At 40.6% G+C, this 23,178-nt stretch overlaps 1 protein-coding gene across 9 annotated transcripts in view; it reads right to left on the minus strand.

The window, feature by feature from the left end:
* Positions 1-1,793: 1,793 nt before the first annotated feature.
* The window catches only part of Ankrd17 (ankyrin repeat domain 17), a 141,528-nt gene continuing 120,143 nt past the window's right edge, over positions 1,794-23,178 (minus strand). For 5 of the 9 annotated variants that reach the window (XM_006535289.4, XM_006535287.4, XM_006535290.4 and 2 more), the window contains 6 exons: positions 17,492-19,122; positions 13,567-13,779; positions 8,529-8,777; positions 6,869-7,047; positions 5,434-5,598; positions 2,615-3,969 (listed from right to left, as the gene is read on the minus strand). In XM_006535289.4, the coding sequence (XP_006535352.3) occupies positions 3,910-3,969; positions 5,434-5,598; positions 6,869-7,047; positions 8,529-8,777; positions 13,567-13,779; positions 17,492-19,122 (2,497 nt within the window). In that variant the 3' untranslated portion in view covers positions 2,615-3,909. Of the gene's footprint in view, positions 3,970-5,433; positions 5,599-6,868; positions 7,048-8,528; positions 8,778-13,566; positions 13,780-14,869; positions 16,812-17,491; positions 19,123-23,178 lie in introns of those variants that run through there. The other 4 variants (NM_198010.2, NM_030886.2, XM_006535288.4 and 1 more) reach the window with 3 other exon arrangements.

Consider the following 23,178-nt stretch of genomic DNA (forward strand, 5'->3'; position numbering starts at 1 on the left):
ACCCATATATTGTTATGTGAACTAAACTTCTTAATACTTATTTTGTGATGTTGCATATATGAGCATATTTAACTTTTTGTCTTCTTAATAATGTGCATATGACGTGTCTGTAAATCTAACACTAACCCTGAGGAGGAAACTCATGTGGTATCAGAGACCACTTGAGAATTCTAAGGATTGGATTGAGGTTATCAGGCATAGCTTTATGCCTCCCCCATAGGCCCTTGAGATATACAATATGTTCTCTCTGTAGCACAGGCTATTCAAGGACTCACTGTAATTCAGGCTGAAGTGTACTTTTGAGAAAACCTCATGCACTAGTGCCTGAGGGAGGCAAAGGGAGGTTAAGAATTCAAGTCTGGGTCTCTCCCAAGATCCTTCTCTGAACACCTAAAAATTAAGGGGCCACCGCTTGCAATAGCTCCCTGAAATATATATAAAATATATAAATGTTTCTGTATATAAATGTGTATAAATACACACACACTTCTCAGTACTTGCCATCAATTTTTTCAATTTTACTTGTGTCATACAACTCATTTTTCTTCTTAACTTTTGACTTCTTTGAAGAGAACCATCTAAGGGGGCTGGAGAGATGGCCTGTTACTCCTTCAGAGAACTCAAGTTCACCTTCTAGCTCTGACCTCAAGCCATTCACAAACAACTATCTGCCACCCCAGCAACACCCTCTTCTCTCTTCTGGTCTCAGACACCTGCACAGTAAATCTATCAATCACACACACACACACAGTTTTTAAGAGGCAGCAAGGTATGCTTGAGGCCATCCTGGGTTACCTGCTGAGTTCCAGTCTAATCCAAGGGGGTATGTGTGTGTGTGTGTGGGTGGGTGGGTGGAGGGAGAGGAGTACAGTGGCACAGATCTGTATCCACACTCAAAAAGCAAGGGTTGGAGGATTGCCACAAGCTGAGGTCAGTGCCTAGACTACATAGCAAACTCAAGGAATGCATAACAATCTTCGGCCTCCCCCTCCACACCATTTTTCTACCTTACGATGGGATGAAAGCAAGCAGCACCTGCTCAGCAGAAACCCAGCGCTTAGTAGGCAGAGGCAGGAAGATCCAGTGTTCCATGCCAACTTCAGCTACAAAGTGCTGGGACCACAAGCACCAGGCATGTGCCACCACCTGCAATTGAATTTTTCAGGGCTAGGATTAAGCAGCATGACATATACTAGACAAGTATCTTACTAACCTTCAAACCCTAAACCTCAACATGTTTATTATAGAATATTAGCACACTGCTCAAAATTTTAATATAAGTTATATTGTCATTTTACAGGGCTCATAGTCCAAATAAAATTTCTAAACTTCTTTAGGAAAATTTAAGAAAATACATATGAGGCAAATTCTTATGAGAAATTATAAAAAATAACCCCTTCAAGTCAGACTCAGGTATATTTTTGCTTTGGGGGGGAAGTTGAGACAGGGTCTCACTATGTAGCCCTGTTGGGCCTGGAACTTTATAGACCTGGCTGGTCTTGAATTGAAGAGACCCTTCTGCCAGGCTCCACATCTGCCACACTTTCCCCGCTTTTCTTCTTTTTTGAGGCAGGGTTTCTCTTTGTAGCCCTGGCTGTCCTAGGAAGGACTAAGTAGACCAGGTGGGTTGAACTCGGAGATTCAGCAGGCTCTGCCTCCTGACTGCTGGGATTTCAAGGTGTGCAGCACCACAGCTATCTGTTAAGTCGCTTCTTAAAAAGAAGCAAACTATGTAGTGTGCAGAGATAATCACATACTTCAAAAAGGGGGGAAAAAAAAAGACCTGCACGGTCTCAAGAACTTTTTTTTTATTGTTTAAATAAATAAAATGTTCTATATTACATCTGAAGTATAAAAATGTATTTGAAAAATGTTCCTGGTACAAACTTCTAGAACCATGGCGCCATCCTGCTCTCTCAGTGTAGAGAGACAGGGCTCAAATCTATTTCCATGCTCCACATTTTAAAACCAAGAAAATACTCGCTTTCCCACCCTTCTTCCTTTTTCAGTAAGACACTCGCTAGGAGGTTATGTGTGGTGAACACCACTACTCACACGTGGCAGCACACCCTGAGTAGTGTCTGTTCTCCAACTCTATTATTTTAGGCAGAAAATAACTCTAGGTATCTCAGAAAAGTCTTCTGGGAGCAAAGAAGACAGAACCGTGGCAAAATTCAATACAAAATATTAACATCATGCAGTTTTGTTGCTTTGTGTAAGTAAAGTGCTTTTTAAATTTCTTTTAAATTCATGGCTGTATTTGTAGGCTATTTTCCTCCTATTTTGTGTGTATTAAGCAAAGGTGGAACTGAATGTATATACTTAGCATCCAGAGTGCTGGGTGGGTTTGAGAAACTACCTTATCCTCTTCACTCAGGTCACTACAGGCATAAAATCATATCACATACTATGACAACCAATGAATGTTATTATCAACCTTAGGTGGCATGTGTAAGCTTTAGTTCATATTTTACAGTGTTAAGTTTGTCTCTAATTAAAAACCAAATTGATAGTATTTGACATGTATTATGACAGTATTTCTCATGTATAAACTGTTTTATATTTCAATCATGTGAGTTACTTTTCCATAGGAGACAGGGCAGGACACATATTCTTCTTGTATACATTATTGTTTATTGTTTCAAGTGGTTGGAATATATAATTCCCACTGAGTAGTTTAGTGTGGCCCTGAATCACATATAAACAAGTTAAATGGAGACTTTAATTTATAATCCGTGTATTCATTTTAAAAAGGAACCCAAACACTCCTTTTTGAGTTGGCCCAAGTTAGCTGTTCATCCTTTTCATTTCTACCAACAACTACAGAGAGAGGAGCCTTTCAAACTAAGACATAGATGCTTGAAAAGGGAAAACTGCATGTTGACTCTTGCTGACCAGGAAGGGCCAATGTTAAGAATCAATATCATCCAATATAAAATATGCTGAAATCTTTAAAAATAAACAATATATGCTGACTGAGAGCTGTGGTGGCTTTTAAGTTGCTCAAAAGTCTCAAGCTTTCTGGTTAGAAAAAACCACTGGTGCCACTGAAGATGCTCCACATCTGTGTCACAGCCACTATGGGAAAAAACTTTACAAGAAGGTTCTCACTATTGAGCAAGAGAATCTTACTAAGTAGCAATAGTGGCAAAGAGAGAGTCCAAACTGAAGAGATGTGTGTGCATGAGTTTGAAAAGTGTGACAAATTTAATAAAGACACGGAAAAATCAGAAATTTCTTCTATCTGCCTTGCTACAATCAAACCCAACAGGGAATAAGATGGGTGTTTCAGAGCTAACGCAGGGAACATCAGTTGATAATGCCCATCATTTTACTCTATGCTTAAAATATACAAGTAGAAAAGTGGTGCTTATTAATAGTTTAATGTATGAAGGAGACATCCAGATTTCTGAATATGAAGGTACATATCTCACATGAATTTAAGTCTACATAAAGTAGAGCCTCTAGACTGACACACTGAAATTTACTTTCTGCTTAGCCTTTTCTGTTATGTAAACAATTGTACATTTATTTGCCATTCTAAAACTTCAGGATCAAGTTTACATAATTTTGCTAAATTTCCGTGTTTGCTCAGAAGCAGTTTACAGTACTAAAACCAACCAGCCAAAGAACAGCGTCAACAGAAAGTTATGTCCAAAGGAGAAGAGGGAAAGAAAGAAGAAAAATGATAAGAAAAAATTCTAACTAAGGTAAAAACGGATGATGATGGAGAATTGGCTGTCACAAATGTTCACAGAAAATAGGTCAGTTAGTAAGTTCTTCTGCAAAAAGCCTACACACTTCAGTCAAGCACATCAGTAGAATGATTTGGGAGCATAAAAATGTTTCTCGGCCACTTGTGATTTCCTCTGAATGAAAGGAATCTGCAGGCTACCAGGCTTCTCCTCATCAGCCAAGCTGGTTCATGTGCACACTGTTCATGTGAGGTGCCCAGGGTCCAGTCCATACCTACAAACAGAGCATTCGTGTCACCAAATACAAGTCAGGCAGATACTTAGAATACTAGGACAAACAATGAAACATTTATGGACTAAGACAACATAATCTCATTCAATCGTCAACATATAGCTGGATTTGGCAACACATTTAGTCCTAATAAAGAAAAGGAAATACTCTGGAGTTCAAGGTCATCCTTATCTGTACAGTAGGGACAGCTTGGGTTACTTGAGACCTCTTGTCAAAGAACTCAAACAGAAGAATAAAAGGCGGGGCCTGCAGAGATGGCTCAATTGCTAAGAGCACAGGATGCTCTTGTAGCAGACATAGGCTTGGTCCCTAGGGTTACATGGTACCTTTTAACGGGCTATAATTCTAGTTCCAAGATACTCTTCTGGGCTCCAAAGGCACAAAACATGCATGTGATACAGACATAAACACAGGTACACACTCACAAACTGGAAAAAAATATCACTTAAAAAAACTACAATTTCTGAACACTGGATAAATAAAACATGCAATACCCAGGGAGTGGGGGTGGGAGTGGGTAGGGATAAAAATAAAAGACAGCAGCACATTAGGAAATACTAGAGAAAAAAATCAATAATGTATGTCGCAGCCCTGCCTGGGAATGAGCCTGGGAACTTAGGATGCTAAGCATGTGTCCTGTCACTAAGCCACACCTTCTAGTTACCAAATCTGCTCTCCGTGCTTCCCTTTTCTTTCTGAAATCCTAACAGGAGGAGGTGCTCACAACTTTAAAGCTACTTAATAGCATGGAGACTGCTGTGAAAGGGTGATTTTCCAGAGACCCTGAACAGACCCCATGGCAACTTCAGATTAGACTAGTACAGTTCCTTATTCTTATTATCCAAGGACCGGGGAGGCTGAAGCAGTTGTACCTTAAGTTTGTGATCAGCCTGGGGTATCTAGTGACTGTCAGACAAGACAAAAAATGTACAGATACATTCTGTCCAAAACCAAGTGTATAATTATTGCTCTAGGTTTTCATATAGTGTAGAACTCTTAACAAAGTAGCAAATAGTAATGTTAATATGATTATTTTACATGAAGATCACTTTGCATCTTACTTTTTAGTTTGTTTTTGAAAACAGGACCTGACTATGTAGCCCTAGATGGCCTGGAACTCTCCATGTAAACCAGGCTAACCCATAACTTATGAAGATCCACCTGCTGAGTGTTGAGATTAAAGGTGTGCACTACCACGGCCAGCTATATAATTAAATTCTCCTACATATCATCTGCTACAGAATAAAATATAAAATAGATTCCCATAATTAACTTAAAAACTGAGTACCATATTACTAAAGATTGCTGATGTACTTCATCTATATAGCCAATGTCCTCTGCTGGATGCACTCTCTGTGCTCTAAAGCTACCATGGTTTACCTGAATTCTATTTGCTTCATATTTTGTAAACATGTAAGTGACTGCTTGCTGAATAATCAGCCTTACCGTTTGAGGACCATTGTTTTCTGTGGAACTTGAAACCATCTTTATCAGTGAGTTCCAAGAAGGTTCTGCAGAATGAGGGCCATTAAATATGGGTCCTCCAGCACCATCAGCGATAGGTGCTACTGGAGGAAGCATTGCATTCCCATATACAGAAAAAGGCATACTCTTAAAGAAAGAGGACAAAAAGAGAAAGAGAGAGATTAATATCCAAGTCACTATCTTCTTCTTAGCATCCTACCTCTGATAAACAATAAAAATCTTATAAGGACTATGTGGAGAGAACTCTGTCACAGAAAACAAAAAGAGGTATTTGAGAGGCAAAGGCTGTCCGGTTTATGGAGTGAGTTTCAGGTCAGCCAGGGATAAATACATACTCCATGAAAAAACAAAAACCAAAACTAAATAACAACAACAACAACAACAAAAAGAAACAGAAATGAAAAACAAAAGAGCCAAGATTCCTAAAATTGATTTTAAAGTCTCAATTGACTTTATGAACTCCTAGGTAATTCACAGAATCCAGAAAGTATTCTCTGATGTGCACTTATTTAGCTAGACACGCTGGCCAAGGCCTTTCACCTCAATATCCAGGAGGCAGAAGCAGGTGATATCTGTATGTTGGAGGCCAGTTTGGTCTACACAGAGTTCCAGACCAGCCAGAGCTACCTGTTGAGACTCTGTCTCATGAACAAAAATCTCCCAAACCCAATAAAAAACAAGCAGAGGGCTGGTGAGATGGCTCAGCAGGTAAGAGCACTCGACTGCTCTTCCGAAGGTCCTGAGTTCAAATCCCAGAAACCACATGGTGGCTTACAACCATCCGTAACGAGATCTGACTCCCTCTTCTGGTGTGTCTGAAGACAGCTACAGTGTACTTACATATAATAAATAAATAAATCTTTAAATCAACCAATCAATCAATCAATCAATCAATCAATCTTTTTTAAAAAAAAAAACCACAAGCAGAAAGTAATCCTAGCCCCACAAAGGGTTCTACGTGGGCTGGAGAAATGGCTTAACGGTTAAAAGTGTTTGCTGCTCTTGAAGAATACCAGAGTTCAGTTCTTAGCTTCTATTTTTGATGGCTCATGGCTTCCTGTAATTCCAGTTCCAAGTGATCAAATGCCCTCTTTGGACTCAGTGGGCATCTGCATTCATGTGCACATACATATTCACATGTACAAATAAGTAAAAATAAAAATCTAAAAAAACCCTAAATAAACAACATACCCCAACCAAACAAACCAACAAACAACTGCTGAAATAGGAGTCCCCTAAATGGCTAGAAAGACTATCCTAGCCAGTCTGACCTGCCAAGCTCCAGACTTCACAGCTTATGCACTTGGAAATGAAAGATGACTAGGGATAAACAAGCACAAACAATCAGACAAACAAAAAGATCTTTTGTAATAATGAAAATATGTATTTAAATTACCCCAACTTTAGGAAAGTCCATGTATCCTGCAGGAACATGCTGATGGAATGTACCAGAAGGGGTTACAATCCCTGTACTATCTCGCTCCATTGCTTGATGCTGTGAAAACACTCCTGGGTCAGACATTGGCCTGTGAATCATGGGATTTCCCATCCCAGGGTTACACCAGTCCACTTTGTCTGAGAGAAAAGAAAGTCGGAAACAAACGTTGGTAACATTCAAAATCAAGACACAGCTTTAAAAAAAAGAAAATTTAAAAAAGGCTTTTTAATTCCTATTTTAACTTATACCAAATTGTGAATTCTTTCAAAATAATCTATTTTTGCTATGTTTACAGCAGTATATCCATGTTGCTTAGTGAACAGTATCATAAAACAAAAAATTACACATCATTAGAAATGCCTGGTATAGTAAATGCATGGAATTGCTTTTCTCACTCTAAGTGTGGGAAGAAACTACAAGACAATTAGGAAACAGTGACTGTCTTTTGATTTTAGGCACTGGTGTATCCTACAGATTTATGACATTAATGAACTTGTTCTCTTAGAAATGAGTATGATATAAACTCATCCTTAGTAAGTGGAGAGAGAGGGAGAAGGGCAATACGATTCCTAAAGTAAAATGTCTGAAGAAATAAGATGCTAACAATTTCATATGAAGAATTCTGAAGTTGTCACAAATGTCACTAATTCATAAAATAACACACAAAAGAATTGTGTGAGTATTCTAACAATGCAACCGGAATACATCAGTTATTTGAGAGGGCAATCTTGAGAAATCTTGACCATGAGAAACGTTAATGGACAGTGGAGGATTTACATGAGAAATCCCTTAAATAAACATTTATTCACTTAAATAGCAATAGCAGCAACAATGACAACCAAACTACAAAAGAAAATCAAAGCTATGAAGAAGCCAAAACGTCTCAAAGGAAACACCAACATCTTAATATGGCAAAATGAAAATACAAGGAGACTTCTGTAGGGCAAGATAGCAAACACCTGCAATCAAGTACTGGGACGTGAAGGCAAAAGGACCAGGGTCAAGGCTAGCCTCATCCATCGACATAGTTAGTTCAAGGATTCAACGGTCTACAGGAGACTCTTAATAAACCAATATTGTTTACGTCATTAGATTATTTTAAGAGATGAGTAAGTGCAGAGGGAAAGAGCACATGAAACCAGAACTAAGAGAAGATTAGTCTAACTGAAGAGACAGGAATAGAGATCCTTTAAAGGAATGATGAGGGCTAGACAGATGGTTCCATTCCCAGCACCCAGATGGCAGCTAACAACTGGCTGCATCTCCAGTTTCAGGGGATTCAATGCTCTCATCTAGTCTCCTCACACACCAGGCATATGAGTGTTGCATAGACACATATGCAGGAAAAACACCACACATAAAAGTAAAATCTCATTGGGCGTGATGGTGCATGCCGCCTTTAATCCCAGCACTCTGGAGGCAGAGGCAGGCAGATTTCTGAGTTCGAGGCCAGCCTGGTCTACAGAGTGAATTCCAGGACAGCCAAGGCTATACAGAGAAACCCTGTCTCGAAAAACCAAAAAAGTAAAATCTCAAAAAATTAAGTGAATGTGAAACTGATTAAAATATTTAGCTAAATGAATAAACTTCATTTCCAGTAATATACAGCATATCATACCTTGATTGCCACCAATCCCTTCAAAGGACCAGATGCCACTATGTCCTACTGATGTAGACAAATTACTCCCAATAACAGATGGAGCTGAAGTTCCAGTTTGCCTGATCCGTGCAGAACGCTCAGTCCCAATTGGGACTGGTACTTTCCTGTCCTGAGAGACACTGCTGGGCTTTTCAGACCCTAAAGGTACTGAGGATGGGGCAGGAGACGGTGCACGAACTCCAGAGGATACAGACTGTGCTGGAGACTCTGAAAAAGGATATTTTGAAATATTATACAGGTACTCTGTAAAATATTTAATTTTGCAAAACCAAATTTTAGTTTTTCTGAGGATAGCTGAGATTTAATATTACTTTTGAATTCCATACAAAGAGTCCAGTTCGTATATATACACCATATTCTTTATTTTTACCTCCCTTACTCCCATCACTGTCTTATCCTTCTCCTCCTTCCTCAACAGCCTCTTTCTTGCTTTGAAACAATTTTCTCTTCTGTTCTGTTTTAAGAAGAATGTTTAAGCTGAGCATGATGGTGCACATTTGCAATCAGAGCTACAGAGGTATAATCAAGATGACTGCAGCCAGGCATGGTGGCGCATAATCCCAGCCTTCTGGAGACAGAGACAGGAGGATATCTGTGAGTTCAAGAGCAGAATCTCTATATAGCAAGTTTCAGGACAGCCAAGGCTACATAATGAAACCCTGTCTCAAAAAAAAACACAATACAGGAAGACTACAAGTTCAAGGCCAGGCTAGGCTACAAAATAAGACTCTGTCTTTAAAAGCAACATATTTGGAAATTAAGAACTGACTTACAATAACAATTTAGTTCAATAATATAGTGCTTACTTGGCATTCATGAGGCCCTCCCTGAGCTCAACTCTTAATAACCCACCCCTCCCACACACGTTTTATAAAAAGGCCAAGGATTTAATGTTAGACTATAATGATCTCAATGCTACAAAGTGGAGAGCTACTCATTTAGTAAATCACCATCCTATTATTTAATTAAGCCAATATCTGCTGCTAATATAAAATCAAAACTTTTTTTTTTTTTGTTTTTGTTTTTTTTTTTTCGAGACAGGGTTTCTCTGTATAGCCCTGGCTGTCCTGGAACTCACTCTGTAGACCAGGCTGGCCTCGAGAACACAGAAATCCGCCTGCCTCTGCCTCCAGAGTGCTGGGATTAAAGGCATGTGCCACCACGCCTGGCTTAAAATCAAAACATTTAAAAGAACAATGTTTAAATTAAGTGCATGCCCACTACCCCCAGGCTGGCATTGATCTCTGTATAGCTAAGAATAATGAGTATTTGTGTGTCCAAGTGTGATGATACGCGCACAAGTTTCTGTGCAGGTGTGCCTGCCGTAGGAGGATATTGTGTATCCAACCTGCTCAATTCCTCTGCCCTTGAGACAGGGTTTCTCGGTGAAACTGGAGCTAGGTTAACAGAAACAAGCCCTAGGGATTCCTTTTCTTGCTCCACCTTTCACAGGTCAAGGTTACAGGAAGCTGCACTCAGGTCTACACTGGTTCATCAGCATGCCAGTTCCCAGCCTTTGCCGCGGAGCTTCAGATTCTTCATGAGTGCTAGAGATCAGATTCAAATACTGTGTGTACTAGACAAGTACTTTATTAACTGGGCCGTAACTCCAGTTCCCTCAAACTGTACTCTTCGAAAACAACTGTGTTTCCTGTTGAGGTACTCTGAATGAGAATGACTCTTCAGAGACTCTTAAGATCAAATACTTAGTCTCAAATCAGTACGAGATTTAGATAAGATTAGAAGGTATGGTCTTGTTGAAGGCGTGTCACTGGGGACCAGCTGGCTTTGAGGTTTCAAAGGCCCAACCATATGCCTTTAATCCCAGCACTCTGGAGGCAGAAACAGGCATATCTCTGGAAATTCCAGGCCAAGATGGTCTATGGCGTGATTCAGGGTAGGCAGAGTTTTATAGATACCATCTCAAAAACAAAAACAAAAAATATAAACAAAAATTAAAAAACCAAAAAACCCCTAAGGCATTCCAGGTTAGTTTGTCTCTCTGCCCTCCCCTGTGGAGGAGGTCTGCACTCTTGGCTACTGTTCCAGCACCATGCTTCCTGGTTGCTGCCATGCTCCCGGCCAGGATGCTTATGGATGCTCACCCTCTATAAACTGTTTGTTTCTTCTTTAAGCTCCCTTGGTCATGGTGTCTCTTCACAGAAAACAGAAAGAAGTAGGTACTTGGGGATGGGCTAAATTGCTGCAAGAGGCCTGGTCATGTTTCTTTTGGGAAGAATGTAAAAGATTTTCATTGGACTCTGGACTAGGAAAGTGGATGAGCACTCTGGGAGATGCTAAATGGGCCACCATAGCAGGGGTATAGAAAACAGTACAGTTGGGAGCTATACTGACTGAGGAGGCCTGGCTCAAGGGGTTTCGGAGGGGAAGAACATTAGCACTGTTGAGTAGAGATCTTTCATACGCTATTCTCACAAAAGAATGAAGTTTGGTTTTTTTTTTGTTTTGTTGTTGTTTTGTACTTGTCAAAAGAATCTGCCTGAGAAGTTTTGGACAAATTTCACTGGCCGATAGCCTAATTCTGACTTTTCAATAGGTTAATAGGACTTGCTCTCATTCTGCACTACAATGAAAATGAGAAGGCTGGGGAAAAATAAATGAAAATTTTCAGCTTGAAAAGGAGAACCAGGGAATTTAATGATGGACCAAGGCTGAAAGAGATTAGGAGAGGTTTTATAGATAATGGAATAGAAGGAGTGGTGCCTCAGGGCCAGCCCCCACCTGTAACCTTCCTGCTTGAACAGAGAAAATGCAGGAGGAAAGCAGAGCACCAGATTAATGCAAATGTAACTGAAGGGCAAGGCCAGGTCCTACCCTAAGCAGGCAGTAGGATTTGGTAGTTTAGGGCAAATGTGGTTCTGGCTTGCGAACTCTTCCTCCAGGGTTAAGAAAGCCATAAAGCCAGGTGTGTGGCCAGGCCAAAAGAGAGAAGTCGGTAACAATCAGAAAGGTTGGGAGGGCAGACTGATTTAAGTGCTTTGACATCATATTGGAGTTATGAAATTTCATTTTTGATTTTATAGGGGGCTTATAATTGCCTTGAGTCAAGATTGCCTTGAGTCTCAGAAGAGACCTTGGACAGTTAAATAGTTTTGAGACTGAAACTGGGGAATTTTGAAGTTGTATTAAGAGTATTTTTGTATTCTGCTGTGGCCACAAGTCTATGGGGGCCAGGGAGAAAAATGTGGTTGTGTGAGAATGGCTCCCACAGACTCTTATGTGTCTCCAGTTGGTAGAATTGTTTGAGAAGAACTAAAAGTATGGCTTTTTTGAAAGAGGTGTGACACTGGTGATGGGCAGAAGTTTCAGAGGCCCACATCATCCCCATCTTAGTGCACGCCCACCACATCTCTCTCTCATGCTTGTAGATGCAGTCTGAGCTGTCACCTCACACTCCACTGTGTGCTAGCCCACCTGCAGCCATGCTCCTCACCAGTGGTCATGAACTCTAACCCCCTCAACTGTAGGTTCCCTAGAGATTCTTTCTTTTGTAAGTTGACTTGGTCATGTTGCCTTCACAGCAACAGAAAAGTAACTTGGGACAGTTGTTCCGATGCAAAGCAGTATCTAAGTCAGTGAAGTCTAGCTTAGGAGGAGAAAAATCAGTGAACACCAGGCTGCTACACACAGTACTTTCCACATGACTATAAAATACTAATTGGAAGCAATTCCTCATCATCTATCAACAGGATTGTTGGCATTACACAAGATGTAGTTTTGGTAATGACCATCTAATCGTCTTAAAATAATGGGGGTGAGGTATACTGGAGAGTTGTCTCACAGCCAAACACAATAGGTTTTGTTTGTTTTTTTGTTTGTTGATATAGGTGCTGGCAAGTCTTTAACTTACCCTCCCTCTGTCTTAGCCTTGCAAGCCTAGAATCTGGGGGTATACACTATTAACACAAACTGGGATACTTTTATATGCCCATTAGAAATTGAAGTTTTTAAATATATTACTAATAAAAAATAAAAGCAGGGTGGTGGTGGCAGTGCAACCCTTTAATCTAAGCACTGGCTAACCTGGTTCACAGAGTGAGTTCTAGCATAGCTAGGTATAAACAGAGAAGCCTTGTTGCAAAACACCAAAACCAACAAAAAGCCAGGGGATGGGATCTGAATTTGAAACCAGCCATGACTCCAGCTGAGCTCCTGGACAGTCAGCACTACACAGATAAAATTTAAAAGGTGTGGAAAAGTTTTTGTTGTCTATACAGACAAGTGTTTCTATTTGCATTAGAGACCGTTTTTTACATTATTGCCTAAGTGCTTGGCAATTTACTGAGGCTGTCTGAAATACAAATTCTCCTACCTTGGTCTCTAAAGTAGCTAGAATTATAACTATGTTCCATAATGCTAGGCTTTCCAGTCACATGTTTTATAAAGCTAGAAATCGTTTCTATCACTAGTCGATCTGAAGAATAAATGTAAATTGACATTAAGTAGGTGCTTCACTGCAGGAAAGACACTCTGGTTTCACCACCATTCAAAAAGTAGGTTTTAAAGGATTTTTGGAAGATTTTGCCTTCATTTATGTATGTGTATCACATATAGGCGTGGTGCTCATGAAGGTCAGAAAAGGGAGTCAGATGCCTGGAACGGGAGTTATACACGACCATAAGCCATCAAATAAGTGCTGGGATCAAAAGTGGGTTCCCCAAGAGTAGCAAGTGATCTTAAGTACTGAGCCATTTCTCTAGTCCCAATAAATGGTTTAAAAACTACAAATTTTACACAGACTGTTGAGTTAAAAATTACATTCCTTTCTGCATTAAAGTTATGGTGAGGTTAAAATCTCAAATTTGGTGTGAGTTGCTCGAAGTAGCACAAGATCGTATTTCCAGCTTGTGGGAACTGGAAGCAACGAAGCTGGGGCTAGCCCAGTACACAGGAGAGCCTGTCTTAAAAGCAAATATCCTGTATTTACAGATCTCAAACCTCTTTGCTTTTAAGGATCTGGGATACAGACACTTACCATTTGATGCTGATGAACATGGAGTCAACAAACTAAGTGGGGAAAAATGCTGTCTGTTAAAGTTAGCAGCAGTAGGTGCTCCTCCAAGGGGTGCTCCTCCAAGAGGTGCTCCAGGCCCATACATCTGACCTCCTGAAAGACTTGAGGCAAAGTTTCCCAAATGTGTAGAAGAAGGTGTTACAGAACCATATGGTGTGTCCATGTTGACAATACCTGTAATGTAGAAGACCATCATTACTTACAGCAATTACCCCCCAAGAGAGGGCTGGAAGATGCGTTAATTTTAGAGGGAAGGAGGAAGGGAGGGAAAGAGAAGAGAGAAGAGAAAAAAAGAGAGAACTTCTTAGCTGGGTGTGGTGGCAAATACCTGTAATGCCGGCATCTGGGAGATAGTCAAGAGGGTCAGATTAAGATGATCTTTGGCTACATAATAAATTCAAGGCCAGACTTGATGTAAGGGAGACTCTAACTCAAAAACGGGCACACTCACGTACCGGGAATCTCACAAGGTCATACACGTCTATAATCCCAATGGGGTGGAGAATGGCCACAATTCAAGTTTGACATCTATAAAGAAAGATCCCTTTCAAAAGCATTCCCTCATAAAAAGAGATGAACAAAAGGATAATATGAATGAGGGAACAATATTTACTAGTCTGCATTCTGTTCTTTAAACAATCTGTTTATGTAAGAAGAGCCACAGGCTTGGAGCTGGAGTTGGAGCTAGCTTAGCAGTGAGGAACACTTGCTCTTCTTGCAGAGGACCTGAGATTGGATCCCAGCACCCAAAGGATGGCTCAACTATCTCAGCTCCAGGGAATCCAAGTGTCTTCTAACTTCCCTGAGCAACAGGCAAACATTGGTGTACATATATGCATGCAACCAACACACACCGGAAAACAGTATCATTCATACTAGTAATAAAAAAGATATAGGCTGGCAGAGGCAGGGCAATTTATGTGACTTTGAGTCCAGCCTAGTCTATATAGTGAATTCCTGGGTGGCAAAAGCTACACAGTGAGAATCTGTCTCACAATAAATAAAAATAAAAAATGTGCCGGGCGTGGTGGTGCACGCCTTTAATCCCAGCACTCGGGAGGTAGAGGCAGGCGGATTTCTGAGTTCGAGGCCAGCCTGGTCTACAAAGTAAGTTCCAGGACAGCCAGGGCTATACAGAGAAACCCTGTCTCGAAAAACCAATAAATAAATAAATAAATAAATAAATAAATAAATAAATAAACTTAAATAAAAAATGTGTAGTATAATGCTCTTACCTGTGTGCAGCAATGCACTACATTTTATTTAAAGTACGATTCTTTTTGAATCTTTTTGAATTGTATGTTCACGAGTATTTGCATGTCACATGGTCTCTGTCCATGTATTAAATATAAAATTAGCTATAAATAGTATGAGAATGAACAAAGATAGCTATGGTAACACTTTACTTAGAGAGCCCATGGTGTGGTGGCACAGGCCTATAATACCAGCTCTGGTAAGGTAGAGCCAGGTTCAAGACCTGCCTGTGCAAGACCCTTGTCAGGTGGACCAGGAAAAGCCCATCTTAAGAACAAAGAAACAAGAAGGGAAGGAAAATCAGTAGTTGTCAGGGTACACTGTACATTGGTAAAAGCATTTAATCCTTCCACTGAAGAGGCAGAAGGTGGAAAGACTCATCAGATTTCAGAGTCAGCCTGGACTAGCTAGCAACAGGCCAGCCAGGGTACACAACAAGGCCCTTCCTCAAATAAAAAACAACAGGAATCCCCCATCACTCTACCCCAGCCTATGTGACTACAGTAAAACCTGTAACTCTAGAACATGGAAAGCTGAGAAACACACATTAAGAACTCTGCTGGTAGTGGAGGAACATGGCTTTAATCCCAGCACTCTCAGAAAACAAAATCCAACCCCCAAAATAAAACAAAATATTCCTTAGAATATTTGTAAATAGGATCAGATCATGTAAACCACAGACTATATAGTATGTCCATCTCTCACGTAGATTTTCTCAATTACTTGACCACGATAGTTTCACTAGTTAAAAAACAAAAACAAGAAGTGAATGGGTGGGTAGGGGAGCAGGGTAGGGAGGTCAGGGGTCGGGTATAGGGGACTCTCGGATAGCATTTGAAATGTAAATGAAGAAAATATCTAATAAAAAACTGAAACAACAACAACAACAACAACAAAACCCAAAAAACCCAAAACCCCAAACCAACCAACCAAAAACAAAAACAAAAACAAAAAAGGGACAGGATCTCTGCCAGGTGGTTGTATACACACTTTTAATCCCAGCACTTGGAGGCAGAGGCAGAAGGATTTCTGAGTTCAAGGCCAGCCTGGTCTACAGAGTGAGTTCCAGGACAGCCAGGCTACACAAAGAAACCCTGTCTCAGGAAAAAACAAAAACAAAAACAAAAAACAAAAACCACAAAACAACAACTACAACAACAAAAAAACCAACTGCCAAATACTAATTACTTCTTGAGTGTACATGCTATAGTCATCTAAGATATTTACATGAGAAACTACAATTTCTCCTTTATGAATCTAAAAAAAGTGAACTTAAAAAAGTATAACAGAATTAAAAACTCTTTAAATCCTCTGTAAATACCAGTGCTGTCAAAAAGAACTTCCCTTAAAATAGTAATGTTCCATAATTTTCCTGTCCAAATGGTAGCCAGTAGTCCACAGTACTTACAACTTGGACTAAGAAGATGAAAGTGTTATTTTTAGACAGGGTAATACCTACTATGCAGCCCTGGCTGGGAAGACCTGCCTGCCTCTGCTTTCCAAGGCTGGGATTAAAGGTATTCACTACTGTACCTGGTCAATTTTCATTGTTAAATAGAAATGAAAGAAGTAGCAAATGGCTACCACATTAGAAGGTGTAGCTGGACATCTTTCTCATATTAAAACAAAGACAAACGGAAATGAATTCCAATTTAATAAAATTGCCAGCATCTCTTTATTAATGTAAAACCTTTGTTTTCCTTCCTTCCTAGACAGGATCTCCTGTAGCCCTAATCAAGATCGGTATGTTAACACTTCTGGTCTTCCTACCAACTCCTTTCCACATGTTGGGACTGCAGGCATGCATCACCATGGCCTTTACTGGCTTTTTCCAAGTTATACTTTATAACTTGGACTTGGTGTGGGTCTCTGTAAAGGTGGCCTAAAACCTGGTGCTTTGGAAGTATCTGACTGATGGAAAGGATCTGAATTTGGCAAATACGAGGATTTTCCTGACAGCATAGATTCTGGTGTTCACTGAGATGAAATAACAGAGGTATGAACATTAGTAAGATTATCAAACATTGTGCTAAAGGGCTACTCTTCTTCAGCCTCTCAATGTTGGTTCCATTCCTCAAAACATCCCGTAACCACACCCTTCCCCACAAATACAAACTTCTTTTTCAAAGCAGGGCTAGGATGAGGAGAAATGAGACCTATTAACTTTATAAGGTAAATTCAAGACAAAATTTACTATTAGCTTTGAAAAGACTTTAAAATAAAAGCACTACACTAAACAAATGCACATGATACAACAGTGTATAAAGGGACTAAAACCCTCTCACACTTGGGGTCTACCTCACTGATAAAATAAAGTGCTCATCCAGCATGCATAAACCAAATGGGTACAACCTCTATCACCAAAAAAGATAAAACAAAACTCTCTAAGGCTGGGCACCACAGCAAACACCTTGAAGTCAAGGCCAGGCTCCTCTACAGTCCTGATTCTAGGCCAGCCAGGGCTACACATAGTTGAGACCCTGTCTCAGAAACAATAGCAGTGCACAACAAAAACTCTTCTCTATACAGGTAGCCTATACACAGAGCAAGGACATCATAAAGTAGCCCAAAATTTTTGTATCATCTATGTCAAGTAGTAACTACATAATGTCAAACAAATAAATACACTTACCTGAGGGACTTGGAGCAGGTCTCTGTAATGGTGGCCTAAAACCTGGTGCTTTGGAAGTATCTGACTGATGTAAAGGATCTGAATTTGGCAAATACGAGGATTTTCCTGACAGCATAGATTCTGGTGTTGACTGAGATGAAACAACAGGTCCTCCCCAGAAGGCATGAGCATTAGTAGGGTTGTTTTCAAACAATGTGCTAAAGGGCCCAAATGGTAATGGGGCACTGAAGTTGGGAGCAACAGGCTTATTTGCTGGATGTACTGAATTCTGACAAGCACTTTGTGTACTTAAGGTCGAAGGTAGCTGGACAGAGGAGGGGACACTATGAGGTCTTTTAATGTGATTGACATTGAGGACTGAAGCAGATGAACTCTGCACTGGAGCTGGAGTCTTGTGAGGGGCAGCTGTGGCATGAGAGGGTGGTCTAATAGCAGGGGCTTCCATTTTAGGAGGCTGGGAGCATCCCATTTGTGTCTGAGGCATAGGGTACGTCACAGGCGCAGTAGAAGGCACCGCCACTGGAGCAGAACTTGTTGCTGTAGGAGGAACAGTCATTCTCACATCCGGGGAAGGAACCTGAGACTGCTGAAGAGGGGGTCTTGGCTCCTGAGGAACAGATCCCGGAGGCTGCTGCTGAGTGGAATGACCTGATGAGCTCCCAGAAGAACTGCTGCTGTGTGGGGGTCTGCTATTTGCAGGTTCTACTACTGGTGGACTGCTTGCTTCCTGTTCGGAAGCAGATGCCCCTTTATTTGGGGATGCTGATCCACAATCCAAAGGGCTGTTTCTAGAAACCCCTCCTGGCTGGGCTGGTGGTGATGGGGAAGATGGGGATGATACTGGATAGTGTTCTTTGGCAGTAGGCATAGGATATGTGGCGTTTGTGGGTGCGGTGCTGTTGTTGCTTGCTGTAGTTGTGACTGTTGTGGTTGTGGCATTGGATGTCTTCACAACTGTGACAAAAAGCTGCCTTCTGACTGAAGGAGAACTTGGACTGCCATTTGAAGTTGTACCAGGCACCGCTGAAGCTGATGAACTGGCTGTAGTTGTTGGACTTGAAGTTAGAGAACCTGCTGAATTCACCTGAGAACCACTGCTATTCTGATTGCTATGGCGAGGCACCATGTGAGGCTTAGGCGAGTTAGTAGCTCTGGCAGGGCTCAAAGGCCTGACAGGAAAAGGACCCCAAGTGGACTGAGCTGGTGGGAAAGTACCTCCAAAGTGGGTCATGGGCAACCGTGGTGGACGGATCTGCTGGAAAGTCTGAGCAGCAAGCAAAGCGTGTGCAAACTGTGGAGGAGGATATGCTAATGGAAGAGAAACTGGAAACCCAGGCCTCACATTATTCACAGGGTTCTTAATGGTTTTGTGAGTGGATGCAGAAGAGATGGCAGGAACGGTGAGTGCAGTGGCAGTCTGAGATGTCGACGACAGAGCTACAGTTGTCATTTTGATCCCCATTAAGGAACTGTTAGCAGCAGTGGTGGTAGGTGCTGAGGACCCGATTTTGGAATTTGCTGTGGAGCTTTTCAAACGATTCTTTGGAATAAGTTCATCAATTTCTTTGTCTGGATCCTTGATCAAAGCATTGATCAACTGAGTTGCTTGTCTTGTTGATTCAGTGCCACCCCTGCATGTTGATCAACAGATAAAAAAATGGCCCCCAAATTAGCCTTAATTTCACTACTTTCTAGTAGTACAGTCTATCATTCTCATGTAGACATTTACATGTATGCATGTATAAACACACATTAAACAGGTAAACCAAACACACACACACACACACACACACACACACACACACACACACACCCCTTAAGTGACTTAAAAAAAAGATTATGTCCACATGTATAACTGTTTAGACAGTTGTAAGCCACCAAGTAAGTGTTGGAAACCATGTCTTCTATAAGAGCAGTAAGTGCTCTTAACTCCTAAGCCACTGTCCCAGCCTCTATTTTATTTTTAAAGAAAAAAAAATCTTCCCATTGTTTCCTTAGACTAAAATGTTATTTCTCCTATTGTAACATGATTTATCATTAGGAAACAGATTATACATAAAAGCTTGTGTGGCCTACAATAATATTTTGAAGATAAATATACGGTCAATAACTAGAACTGGTACTCAATGCCAATAGTACCAGCAGAAGAATGATCTGTGAGTTCCAGGCCAGCCTGAGTTACTTACTGAGAGCAGGCCTTAAAAGAAAAAGGGGAAAAGAAGGTAAGCCTAGAGTGTTGGTGCAAGACTTTAATCTTAACACTTAAGACATAGCCTAGTAAAGAGTTACATAGAAAGCCTGCCTCAAAAAGGGTGATGAATATTTAAAACAATCTTATTAAAAAGTTGGAATTGGCCGGGCAGTGGTGGCGCACATCTTTAATCCCAGCACTTGGGAGGCAGAGGCAGGCGGATTTCTGAGTTCAAGGCCAGCCTAGTCTACAGAGTGAGTTCCAGGACAGCCAGGGCTACACAGAGAAACCCGGTCTCAAAAACAAAAAAAAAAAAAAAAAAAAAAAAGTTGGAATTGTAGCTCATTGGTGAGAATTTACATTCAATTTTTAACACTGTAAAATCAAAAAACAAAACACCAATGTTCAAGTAAACATGAAACACTTTACAACTAAGCAAGGGAAGAGGATTTGGTCGTTGATCTTAGTATCTGAGATAAGTTTACTGCCTAAATGGCTTCCCTATGAACAGCATTGGAGGACAACCTCTCAAAACAAGTGAGGAATTCTAACAATGCCAGCAACAACAATGACAGCAAACTAGAACGTTGGCTCTTCAGGAAAACGCCCGATTTAAGTTTACATATGGAAACCTCAAGAACAAATGACCCAGAAAGGGTATTTACTTGCCTTTCCTCTGGATTCTGCAAGTTAATCTAGCAGAGGAAAAGGTGAAAATGAAATGGATTAAATGTCTCCCTACTTTAAAGAAAAAAAAACCTGTAAGTCCTAGTATACACTCAGTTGAAAACCCACTTTTCCTTCCCTCCCTCCCTCCCTTTTTCTTTCTCTCTCTCTCTTTCCTTCTCTCTCTCTCTCTCTCTCTCTTAAATAATTTATTACTTTTTATTTTATGGGCATTGGTGTTTTGCCTGCATGTCTGGATACCCTGGAACTGGAGTTATAGACAGTTGTGAGCTGCCGTGTGGGTGAGGGGAATCGAAACCTAGTTCTCTGGAAGAGCAGTCAGTGTTTTTAGCTGCTGGGCCATCTCTCCTCCGACCCTACCCTGAGAACCCGCTTTTCAAAATGTACTTATACTATAGCTATTTTAAGTACAGCTTTTGCATCCTTATAATGTCGTAAACTGTCATCTTTATTCTTGGAGTATTTCAGCAGACACACTTGTTGAGTTTTCAGGTTAAATATTTACACTGCCACTACTGATTATGTTACATTAATAAGTTCAAATTCTAAGGATATCATTTCACAACAAAAATCTATAAAGTAATTGAGAGAAAATAACTCCCTGCTTTAAAATGTGTAAGAAATTTATTACTCAAGAATCTAGACAAATTTTTAACTATCTCAAATTTTTATAACATTATTTAAAACATATCATAAGAATGTATTCATTAGAAAAAATCCTGAGAATAATATTCCCAAAGACTCATACTTTGGGGGATGGGATGTGTATGTGGGGGATAAGGTCTCCCTACAGAGCTCTGGCTGTCCTGGAAATCATTATAAAGTCCAGGCTGGCCTTAAACTTAGAGTTCTGTCAGCCTGCCTCTGCTGAGATTAAATACCTGTATTACAACTCTTCTAAAACTATAATCTTTTAAATACATAAAGGCTGAGGAGATGCCAGTGATGGTTTGTTTATGCTTGGCCCAGGGAGTGGCATTATTTGGAGGTGTGGCCTGATTGGAGTAGGCGTGTCACTGTGGGTGTGGGCTATGACCCTCACTGAGCTGCCTAGAAGCCAGTATTCTGCTAGCAGCCTTCAGATAAAGAAACAGGACTCCCAGCAATGCCTGCAAATGCCGGCCTGGATGCCACCATGTTCCCGCCATGATGATAATGGACTGAATGGACCTCTGAACCTGTAAGCCAGTTACATGTTGTTCTTATAAGAGTTGCCTTGGTCGTGGTGTCTGTTCACAGCAGTAAAACACTAAGACAGAAGTTGGTACCAGGGACTGGGGTACTGCTGTGATCGGCCTGACCATGTTTTTGTTTGGAAGAATGTAGATTTTGGGACTTTGGATTTGGAAAGCACTGGAATGCTTTAAGTGGGTCTTAATGGGTCATCCTAGAAGGAATGTGGAAGACTTTGTTGCTGAGAGTGGTTTGAACTGTGACCATCTGACCCACGAGGTTTTAGTGGAGAATTTCAGTATGTGGCCTAGAGACTGTTTTTGTGGTTCTTTGGTGAATGTGACTTTTTTTTTTTTTGCATTGTCCTAGGAGTCTGCCTGAGGCCAAGAGATTTAGATTCCTTTGAAAAAGGAAGTCTCAAAACAGCCTGGGGTAATTTCTGTTGTATGGTTACTAAAGTTCACTCTTATGAAAAACATTTTAATGAAAAGGAACAAGCTGAGAAGAAAGGACAAATATAAAATATATGGTTGGAATATTAAAGGGGCACTCAGAAGTAAAATGGAGCTGAATCCTGTGTTCACAGATAGTAAATGAATTAAGGGAGTAGTGAGTGACCTTGGAGCAAAATCCACCCAGCTAAGTTTAGGGCCAGGCATGGAAGTACACACCTTTACTCCCAGAAGAGGAAGACAAAATGTGAGTTCAAGGTCCAACAGAGCAAGTTCTAGGTGAACAAAAACTTAAATCCTGGCTTGGTGGACCACACCTTTAATCCCAGTGTTTTAGGAGAGAGGCATACAGATCTATGAGTTCAAAGTTAGTTCTCTGAGTTCAAAGTCAGTCTACAGAGCAAGTTCCAGGACTGCCAAGCTTAGGCAATGAAGGAGTTGGGAAACAGAAAGCTGGTGAAAATATAATAGAATACAAGAGTAGGCCATGTTCCAGCCCCAGCAAAAAGCAGAACTCAGCAACTTTGGTTATTTGGCTCTGGCTTTAAGAGTCCAGAATAGAAGAGACTACTGGATTAAATGATGCTGGTTAGCTGGAGATAAGAAATTAGTGGTGAGGGGGCTAGAGAGATGGCTCAGAGGTTAAGAGCAGTGGCTGCTCTTCCAGAGGTTCTGAGTTCAATTCCCAGCAACCACATGGTGGTTCAAAACTATCTCTAATAAGATCTGGTGCTCTCTTCTGTACTGCAGACATACATGCAGGTAGAATGGTGTATTTATAACAAATCTTAAAAAACTTGAATTAAAAATAAATTAGCTGGGTGGCACACACCTTTAATCCCAGCACTTGGGAGGCAGAGGCAGGCAGATTTCTGAGTTCAAAGCCAGCCTGGTCTACAGAGTGAGATCTAGGACAGCCAGGGCTACACAGAGAAACCCTGGAAAAACCAATCAATCAAGAATAGAATAGAATAGAATAGAATAGAATAGAATAGAATAGAATAGAATAGAATAGAATAGAATAGAATAGAATAGAGGTGATTAAGAGACCAGCACCACTAAAGTGAAATCTTCTGGGAAGTGTTTTCTGAGAGCACAAAGAAGTTGTGATCCAGAGATTGTCAAGGTATTTTCCCCTGTTGCAGCTGTCTTTTGGTAATGTGTAAGAGTCACCCAGGCGCTAC

Source organism: Mus musculus, chromosome 5 (assembly GCF_000001635.26).
Source record: "Mus musculus strain C57BL/6J chromosome 5, GRCm38.p6 C57BL/6J".
NCBI lineage: Eukaryota > Metazoa > Chordata > Mammalia > Rodentia > Muridae > Mus > Mus musculus.